Source organism: Triticum dicoccoides, chromosome 4B (genome assembly GCF_002162155.2).
Source record: "Triticum dicoccoides isolate Atlit2015 ecotype Zavitan chromosome 4B, WEW_v2.0, whole genome shotgun sequence".
NCBI lineage: Eukaryota > Viridiplantae > Streptophyta > Magnoliopsida > Poales > Poaceae > Triticum > Triticum dicoccoides.
Window position 1 is genome coordinate 104576029 of NC_041387.1, and position 10766 is coordinate 104586794.

Sequence of the window (10766 nt, forward strand, 5' to 3'; positions counted from 1 at the left end):
AGTCTCTTTCTAGCCTTCACTTGTACTAAGCGGGAATACTGCTTGTGCATCCACTTCCATAAACCCCAAAGTTGTTCCATATGAGTCCACCATACCTTCCTATATGTGGTATTTACCTGACGTTCCAAGTAAATTTGTATGTGCCAAACTCTAAACCTTCAAATGAAATTCTGTTTTTATGCTCGAATAGCTCATGTATCAACTAGGGTTGTCTATATCTTCCATGCTAGGTGGGTTATTCTCACGATGAGTGGACTCCGCTCATCATTCATGAGAAAATGGTCGGTAACCAGGATGCCCAGTCCCATGCTCAAATCAAATCAAAATAATTGCAAACAAAACTCCCCCAGGATTGTTGTTAGTTGGACGGTACCCGTTGTTTCGGACCAGCAATGGAATGTGCTCATTGGTGGTGGGGGAGTATAAACTTTACCATTCTGTTTGGGAACCGCCTATAACGTATATAGCATGGAAGATATCAAGATCTCTTGGTTGTTATGTTGACAATGAAAGTATGCCGCTCAAAATATTATTTACCTCTATTTCAAACCTCGAGCTCTGGCACCTCTGCAAATCCCTGCTTCCCTCTGCGAAGGGCCTATCTATTTATTTTTATGTTGAGTCATCATTCTCTTATAAAAAAGCACCAATTGAGAGCACCGTTGTCATTTGTATGCATTGTTATTAATTTACATTGAGTATGACTGTGACTGGATCTCTTTTACCATGAATTACAATGTCTAGTCAGTCCTTGATTTTCAGGGGTGCTCTGCATTTATGTTTTGCAGTCTCAGAAAGGGATAGCGAGATACCATCTTGTTATATCATATTATGATTGTTTTGAGAAAGTGTTGTCATCCGAGATTTATTATTATTACTCGCTAGTTGATTATGCCATTGATATGAGTAAATGTGAGACCTAAATGTTATTGTGAATATGGTTAGTTCATAATCTTTACTGAAAACTTAAATGTTGGCTTTACATATTTGCAACAACAAGATCAGACAGAGTTTCTAAAAGTTTTTTTTATCACTTTCAGTTTGTCAACTGAATTGCTTGAGGACAAGCAAAGGTTTAAGCTTGGGGGAGTTGATACGTCTCCAACGTATCTACTATTCCAAACACTTTTGCCCTTGTTTTGGACTCTAACTTGCATGATTTGAATGGAACTAACCCAGACTGACGTTGTTTTTAGCAGAATTGCCATGGTGTTATTTTTGTGCAGAAATAGAAATTCTCGGAATGACCTGAAACTTCATGGAGTCATGTTTTAAATTAATAAAAAATATTGGCAAAAGAATCAACTGCTCCCCCCCCACACCCTGTCCACGAGGGTGGGCCCCCCCCCAGGGTGCGCCCCCTGCCTCGTGGGCCCCCTGGACCTCCACCGACCTCAACTCCAACTCCATATATTCACGTTCGGGGAGAAAACAATTAGAGAGAAGGATTGATTGTGTTTTACGATACGGAGCTGCCGCCAAGCCCTGTTCTTCCTCGGAGAGCTGATCTGGAGTCCGTTCGGGGCTCCGGGGAGGGGAATCCGTCGTCATCATCATCATCAACCATCCTACATCACCAATTTCATGATGCTCACCGCCATGCGTGAGTAATCCCATCGTAGGCTTGCTGGACGGTGATAGTTTGGATGAGATTTACCATGTAATCGAGTTAGTTTTGTTAGGGTTTGATCCCTAGTATCCATTATGTTCTAAGGTTGATTGTTGCTATGACTTTGCCATTCTTAATGCTTGTCACTAGGGCCCGAGTGCCATGATTCCAGATCTGAACCTATTATGTTTTCATGAATATATGTGAGTTCTTGATCCTATCTTGCAAGTTATAGTCACCTACTACGTGTTATGATCCGGCAAACCCTAGAGTGACAATAGTCGGGACATTTCCCGGTGATGACCGTAGTTTGAGGAGTTCGTGTATTCACTATGTGCTAATGCTTTGGTCCGGTACTCTATTAAAAGGAGGCCTTAATATCCCTTAGTTTCCAATAGGACCGCGCTGCCACGGGAGGGTAGGACAAAAGATGTCATGCAAATTCTTTTTCATAGGCACGTATGACTATATTCAGAATAATGCCTACATTAAATTAATGAATTGGAGCTAGTTCTGTGTCACCCTATGTTATAACTGTTGCATGATGAATTACATCCGACATAATTATCCATCATTGATCCATTGCCTACGAGCTTTTCACAGATTGATCTTTGCTAAGTTACTTCTCCATTGCCACTGTTACAATTGCTACAAAACTGCTACTGTTACTTTTGCCACTGTTGTCGTTACTTCCATACTATTTTGATGCAGATATTAAGTCTTTCAGGTGTGGTTGAATTGACAACTCAGCTGCTAATACTTAAGAATATTTTTTGGCTCCCCTTGTGTCGAATCAATAAATTTGGGTTGAATACTCTACCCTCGAAAATTGTTACGATCCCCTATACTTGTGGGTTATCAAGTTGGTGCTCAGTGACCAGCCCCGATCGCATGTTGCTCTTGGACGATTGCTCACCGTCTAGCTGGTGCTCACCGACCGGCCGGACTAGCACCGTCCGCACCGGGCCCGAGATGAGCCTGGCTGTTGTGGGGACCATGCCACCACGGTGATCCGCTTGCCCTAGCGAGTCGCGTGAAGTAGGGAGTGAAGACCCGCGCCACGCTGGCTTCGTCTGCCGGCGGAGGGACGCGTCGTGGGCATGGAGATGGGCATGGCGTTGCCACCCATTAGCATGGAGGTGTTCCGGAAGTCCATTCCGCCACAGGTACCTCGTATTGCTGCCGAAGACTAAGACCTCCACTCCAGCCCTGCCAGTATGCCGGTTGCTCGTGGCACTCTGCGCAGCTGCTACTCTGCAGGTACGCATCCGTGTTGTCTCTAGTGCCGGTGGTGCCACAGGCGCACGCCAATTGCTTGACGAAATGTTCACCAGAGATGGGGTGAGAGGGGGAAAGATTGCCACATGGGCGCTGACCGGTCAAAACCACCTTGAGTTACCACGAAAACTGCTTTTGCTGAGTCAAGGGATGAAACTTGTCCGGTTTGAAGAGTTAAGGGTGCAACTCGTCCGGTTTCAGAGTTGAGGGACTAAACCTAAACTTTGCCAAGGGTTAAGGGACGAAAAGTATATTTTTCTCTATTTTATATCCCTAGATCAGCTACAATGCCTACGTTTGGCAGTTGAGAACGACAAAAATGAAGTAGTGAAATCAATCAAAATAAAGTTTCCACGAGCTAGACGTGCTACACATCGCTCCATAATTGAGGTACAGCAGCTGCAGCTGCGGAGTGGAGGCATGATGAATGACCTATCATCTGACTCTCCCCCTACATTGACCCTGCAACACATTTCTTTAATCCCGAGAACCCGAACTCGCCATCGATCACCGATCACATAATACTAATATTAGAAAATAACCCGCATTTGACTGTATGCATCGTTCTGATGCAGAGGCCGGGAAGTCTCCCTTTTCAAAAAAGAAAAAAAATAACCCGCATTGCAAGAACCAAAGTAAACACCGGCCAGAATGATACGATGCCTCTGCCTTGCAAACCAATTCAAAACCCCCTTAATTGGGGTTCCCACACAGAAGAATATATTGTGGTGAATAAACTAACCTTTGACACCTAACTTGGTACAGTTATAAAAGGGGGCTTGGCCTCACAGCTCCGACACCATCTCCCTTCTTCTTCTTCTTCCACCTTCCAATTTCCAGAGTCATTGTTGGTAGCTACCTAATCGATCACACCCGAGACGTGCAATGGCGATCCCTGTCATCGACTTCTCCAGGCTTGATGGCGACGAGAGGGCGGCTGCTCTGGCGGAGATCGCCGCCGGGTTCGAGGAGTGGGGGTTCTTCCAGGTAAGCATATGCATATAGTATATAGCTATTTAGAGGTTCAACAATGGATGCCAATGTTCCATGATACTGATGAGAGGGTCGTGTGATGCAGCTGGTGAATACTGGCATCCCTGACGAGCTGCTGGAGAGGGTGAAGAAGGTGTGCAGCGACTGCTACAAGCTGCGCGAGGAGGGGTTCAACGGGTCCAACCCCGCGGTCAAGGCCCTGGCGGCCCTGGTGGAGCAGGAAGGCGAGGGCCTCGCCCCAAGGAAGGTCGAAGGCATGGATTGGGAGGATGTCTTCACCCTCCATGACGACCTGCCATGGCCCTCCATCCCTCCAACCTTCAAGTAAGTGAGGGACAGATGATCAGATATCCGGTTTTTGTTGGTGGCGTTTGTTGATCGTCCTCGCACTCTGCAGGGAGACGATGATGGAGTACAGAACGGAGCTGAAGAAGCTGGCGGAGAAGCTGCTGGGCGTCATGGAGGAGCTTCTGGGGCTGGAGGAAGGGCAAACCACCAAGGTCTTCTCCAAGGACGGCGACTTTGAGCCCTTCTACGGCACCAAGGTGAGCCACTACCCGCCGTGCCCGCGCCCGGAGATGGTGGACGGGCTGCGCGCCCACACCGACGCCGGCGGCCTCATCCTGCTCTTCCAGGACGACCGCGTCGGCGGGCTGCAGGTGCTCGGCCGCGATGGCCGCTGGGCCGACGTCCAGCCCGTGGAGAACGCCATCGTCATCAACACCGGCGACCAGATCGAGGTATGTTGAGTAGTGATTGTACTATCATGCTGGTCTTGGTGGACTTGTGGAGCTCACGTTAATTATTCATCTTTGCTTTGTGATCTGGAGAAGCTCGTACATAAAAATATGAGTAGTCAACGCATTAAAACACCACAAAAAATTTGGGTTCTGAACCGAGAATATCTTTAAATTTGCTCCCAATTTGATGTTAGAAAGTGTTTTACCAAAAAATTCAGACAAAATTTACTTACTGCAACCAACTTAATGTCTTCATCACAGGTGATGAGCAATGGCCGGTATAAGAGCGCGTGGCACCGCGTCCTGGCCACTCGCGACGGCAATCGTCGCTCCATTGCCTCCTTCTACAACCCGGCGCGCGCTGCCACCATCGCGCCGGCAATCCCGGCCGCCGCCGACTCCGGCACCGACGGCGACTACCCGAGCTTCTCGTTCGGCGACTACATGGAGGTATACATCAAGCAGAAGTTCCAGGACAAGGAGCCCAGGTTCGCAGCAGCGGCGGCGATAAAAAATATGGTGGACTGATCAGCCTGAGCCAGCAGCCAAAATGGCTGCACCTGCAAAGCTTCAGCTACTTCTTCCTCCACTTGCTCTCTTAATTAAGTTACTCGGTTATAAGTGTGCAATTACAATACGGATTGGTACGATAAATAGGTTGCTAAAGTACAGATGTATCGGTGCCGTTCGTCAGTCTCACAGCCATACATGCAAATATATGGTGGCATATGAGACTGTCAGAATGTGCTGTGGTCAGGAGGTGCCAGAGTGATTTGTAGTTTGGAATGGCATCTCTCTATGGGTTTCAAATTTTTCTTCTGTTTGGGTGTGAGGTTTGTCCGTGTGGTTTGTAAATGTACATTAGTGGGAGATGGGAGGACTGTGGAAAGGTCCTGTGAATGGAATATATATTGATGGGTTGCTTACAATACGGTGTTAAGTTTCAGTCTGGAGTCTAGACCAATATATGTGGCCCGAGACAGTACTACTTTCATGAATTTTAAGATTAGTGCATGAAGATTGACAAATTGACTGCACTCCACTGGAGCACTATTTTTCCTTTTCTTTTGTGAGCTAACTTGAGCACTGGTAGATCACTGATCTGCTGGGTTTTTTTTTTAAGCCTAACATGGTAGAACAATTGTTCTACGGCAATTTTCTCATATATAATCAGTATGTTAAAAGGTGGGAAGGAAAGAGTAGAAAACTAAAAAAACAGTTTAAGGATTTAACCAACTCCAGTTTTTTGGGAACATGTCCATCATGTCACTAAATTTTTATATCAAACCATTGCTGAAATTCATCTGAATATTTATCCTTCAACTAGACCTTGAGACACTTTAAAATCTGCCTTTAGAGTGAATCTCCAATTCTGGACAGTTGGCTGAATGTTTCTGAATACTTGACCATTTCTCTGAATCCAAATACTCCAGTTTATTGTCATGAACCAACGTAATTTCATTCCGATTGCCTGCAGGTATCATTGTTCTTAGTGTGGGTGTATTTGCTGGATTTAATGAGAAGATTTGCGATGAAACATACCGACGGAGACGTATGGTTTAGCACACCTGCTGTAGTTTTATGGCCTTACCGGTGACAGAGTACTTTTTAATTACTGCCATGTGTGAGCACAACCGAGATGGTTTGATGTGGGGGCTATATTGATATAGCGAAGTATTCTCTAGCCCACACTCCACACCAGCCCCTCCTGTTGTCTGACATGCTTGGTACTGTTATTGTGTGGCTGTACATGGTGAATCAGATGAAGATATCTTACGGCGCCTGCGATGATGCCGAAGCAAGACTGTTGATGGCGCTTCTGATGGCAGTGATCACCTTGAGTTTCACCTCCGTGTTCCATTTGGTCAGCACAGAGCAGCTGGCGGCTTCTCGATTTGGTGGTTGCAACCATAGTTGCGGCATGTCAGCCTAATGTCCCAGTTCTCACTGATTTATTTGGTAGCCCGTTTTTACCAGAAGTGTAGCGATCAGTTTAGCCGCTAGAAAGATATGGCCGGCATTACCAAGATTTGTGGCATGGAAATGTGGTAGTGTGTACAAGTGTATCTGTGTATGGCAATCAAACATGCCCTACGTTTTGCAGCTGATGAGTCTCCAATGCATCTCTCTACTTATTCAAATTAAGTTTCATTGTAAGACCTACTCGCTTTTATTTGCTTTACTATTTGCCGTTTGCTAGTTCATTCGACGATGCGAAAGTAAACAATAGTGTAGCCAAATCAGGACGACATAGCTAGAAAGACCCGTCCTTCGGTTCAAAAGAAGAACAAAGATTGGTCGTTATTGACTAAAAGGTATGATGTCTAGCCTAATACTTCAATGTAAAAATGCAGCACCAACTTGTTTCAACAACGATTTGAAGCAAATGCCATGACAGCCCTGAATCTTCCTCTGTGAAAAAGTCCATGTTGTCCTTTTCTTGTGCATTTTTTCACTTCAATTTTGCTAGAATTTCTAAATCAGGAGGGATGATGTTTCAGGAGAGACGGAGTCTACTTTTCCCCTATACCATGCTACTGGAACTCATGGAAACACCACAATGTTCGCATGTTCCAGGAGGATGCCGGTGCGTCTCCTGGATGCTCACCGTGCTCATGCCGTGTGTTGGCTGGGCTGTCTAGGCGCACTAGTTGTATAAATGTATCGCCTAATCTTTTCCATCAGATCGGTTTTTTGATTGTATTGGCTAGAGCATGCACTTATACAGTCTGCGCATCTCCCTCCCTCACTTGTACTCTGGTCTATGCGTTGTGGCCGTTTCAGGCCATTTTTGAAATATCTCAGGATTGAACCAATACCTCTTATGGTAAAATCACTAGAGGTATGTGTGACATCTCTTGATCCTTCAAATAAAATCTTCAGAGTAATGCTAAGTTGAAAAAAGAAAAGTAGCCATCAGCTTCAATATATATGTTTGAGCAAAAATAGGCCGGTTCATTAGAATGGGCTATCATCTTCGCGTGGGCTATCATCTTCTGCTAAGCCCAGAGATAACGAGCTATAATGTTGATTTACAAAGCGGATAATTACAAACACTATCAGTGTTACCATCACCTGCTGTCACTGTCACTGTCAGGTCAAAAAAGTCTGCTCGTCTCCTGTGATGTTACAGATGCTACAGAAAAGATCATCTATCTTCTAACACAAGGAGGTTAGCTATGTATAGAACTATGTATGTACAGGAACATGCTAGGGTCTAGAGTGCCTTCTGGTCCAGCCTCTCGTTCCAGTTCAGGCACCTGATCAAGCTGCGGAACCAGTCCCCAGTTTGGTCCGATTTGTTCACGGTCGGGAGCGGGTGCTCGCTCATGGATATATGAACGGAGTCTCCTCGCGATAGCTGCTGCCGCCTTTTGCCGTCGAACGACACCCACGCGTTGCTTCTCGCGTCATCCGGGATCTGGTAATAATAACAAAGTCAATCGATCAGTGGAGCAAGACTGGTATTGTTGGATAAACATGGCCAGGGATATTCTAGATACATAAGAATGCCAGAATTTATCAGGATGAGATAATGGCATAAGATTACATGACAATATTAGGCATTTCACCATCCATCTATTGAAGGATTTCCGTACCTTCAATTCAAGCCGTGCAGAGTCAGGAAGGATGACAGGTCTAAATGACAGCGAGTGTGGGCAGATTGGAGTGAACAGCATACATGGCACATTTGGATGCACCTGGACAGCAAAAACCACAATGACCCCAGTAAATAACTTGTTCTTTTCACTTGATATATCGAAGTACGCATGGGAAAAGGAACAGTTGACTGGCAAAAATGAAAAGGTTGCTAAACACAAGTAATACGATTGTGGTGCTCAAAAGACAAAAGTATACGTGACATAATGCATTTGAACAAAGCGCTACACCAGCAAAGCAGACAAACAGGCCATAGCATCATTTTCGTTATTCAGCCTTGATGTATGCGTTGCCCCCAAGTTTTAAAATACAAGATCTTAACAGCGGCAGGTAGATTGAATCTTGCTCACATGCAACAGAGGAAAACTTTGCATTATGATTGAAGCAGATGGTGTGTATACAAACTGAATGCGCTAGTACAGCTTGTGGAGAAACCACCAGATGGCTCCGCTCCACACCCGCTCCCGCTCCGCTAGCCTAGCCTGACCCAGCCCCTCCACCAACCTTGCTGCCGTCAGACTCCCCGCCGGTGGCCCTCCTCCCCTCCCCCTCCCATGGCGACCCCCGACTCACGCTCACATCGTCTCCTCTGGGGATGGACGCTGGTTCGACTCGGACGGCGAATCCTCTGCGCACTCCTACAGCAAGGTCGCCCGCTCACCGCCGGCTCCCAAGAGCGCCGCCCCCATGCCGCCTTCTGCGCCTGGTCCCGTGGCGGCAGCCACGTGCCTGCCTGCCTCTGCCAGCATTGGCCCCCGCTATGAGGTGCATCGAGTCTCGGGGGGCGCCGTGGGGGATGCCGACGGGTTCCAGCAGTGGCATCACAGGAATCGCCGCCGCCCCTGCCACGCGCCCACGCCAAGCACGGCCATGCAGCGGCCGCACAGTCTGTCCCTGGAGGAAGGTCGTCGGATTCTGTTTCCGATGCCTGGACCACCGCCACCGCGTACAGGGCTGCACCAACGACATCCGGTGCCGGCAATGTCTCACTTCCGACCATGACTCTCGTGGTTGTGACGACTTCCACCGAAGGGCTGGCCTCACCCCTCCGGCGGACCCCTATCGTGCGGGCCCTGCCAGCCCTGTAGCTGCCCCTCCACGCGTCGCCACTCTACCCCCGCCTCCGGCCCCGAGGCAAGCCCCGGCCACCCAGCAGGCCGCTGCGGCACCAACGCAGGTGATCATGGTGCACTCCGCCGAGATCGAAGAGGCCGAGGAGGTGCTCTCCCACGCGCTGGTTGCTACCATAACAGGCAACAGGCCGCGTGTCTCCACCAGCGACGTTTCCGAGCTGCTGTGCAGCACGTTCGAGTTCGAGGTCGGCGACTTCACCGTTCATGCGCACCATCCCGAAGATTTCCTTATCATCTTCGGCTCCAGAGCTTCCATCGATCGCATGTGTGGGGACCACTTCATCAACTACGCGTGATTCACCTTGTCGCTCCGCCCATGGTGCAAGCTCGCTCACGCCGGCTGCGGTGGGTTTGAATACCGCATTGAGCTTGAGCTCCGCAGCATCCCTGCCCAAGCCTGGCACATGGCGACGGCGGAGCACATCTTGGGGACGGGCGTCTGGATCGAGTGCCTTCATCCACGGACACGTTCTCGGGACGACCTCGCCACATTTCGGCTTGCTGGACGCACGCATGACCCGGCTGAAATCCGGCACGCCACCATGCTCTAGATTGTCAAGCAGGTCCCCGGCTGCTCCAGCACGTCCTCCCCGACCGTCCACACCCTCACCTACCCCATCACCATCACCCTGGTTTGTTCGGAGGTCGACCGCGTTTATGCTCGTGCCGCCGAAGCCGCTGGACGCGACGCGATGGGGATGGCAACGCAGGTGCGGGACGAGGACCCGGCCCTGAACCTGGCCCAGACCATGGTCGCCACCGACGCCGTGGCCGCAAGTGCCGCCGCTATGACGCGCAGACGGCATGGCGATGGACTCCTTGGGCTGGCATGGTGACCGCCGCTCGCTCCGGTCAGATGGAGTGGCCATGGCCTCCACCTGGGGCTCCAAGAGAGCGTCGTCATCCGTATGTTGGGCAGAAAAAGAGATGCAGCCTTGGCCGGGTATGCATGGGCCACGACGCCCTCGTCACCACACCAGAAAAGGATAGGCGAAAAGGATACAGAGGCCGCTTTTGCCAGAGGGCCCCGTCACCAAAGATGCATGCGGTGCAGACGTGGGCCCAGATGGATCTGTTACCGACCCAATGCGTGTGATGGTGGTGCCCCATTGATGGAGAACACTCCAGAGCCCCCCCCCCCCCACTCCGCAGCTCCTGCCGCGCGTGAGGACACCTTGGTGGGGTCAAGCTCTGGCTTGCCCAACCACAACCCACATCGGGATCTGATCCTTGTCGCCTCTGCCAACGAGGTACCAGACTCCCAGCCGCCTGGGCCCCCTCTCCCAGCCACCTAGGCCACCCTCCCTAGCCAATGACACTCTCCTGTCGGGGCAAACTGGAGCTTTGCTAAGT

The 10766-nt window shown here is 49.2% G+C and overlaps 1 protein-coding gene and 1 pseudogene across 1 annotated transcript; one reads left to right on the plus strand and one right to left on the minus strand.

Annotated features, from left to right (window-relative positions):
• Positions 1–3692: 3692 nt before the first annotated feature.
• On the plus strand, positions 3693–5569 carry LOC119295291 (1-aminocyclopropane-1-carboxylate oxidase-like). Its single transcript, XM_037573689.1, has 4 exons — positions 3693–3874; positions 3966–4204; positions 4278–4620; positions 4882–5569. The coding sequence occupies exons 1-4, from the start codon at positions 3773–3775 to the stop codon at positions 5146–5148; spliced, it is 951 nt and encodes a 316-aa protein (XP_037429586.1). The 5' UTR covers positions 3693–3772; the 3' UTR covers positions 5149–5569.
• A 1981-nt stretch (positions 5570–7550) lies between these two features.
• Positions 7551–10766, minus strand: part of LOC119295292 — a 14299-nt pseudogene continuing 11083 nt past the window's right edge.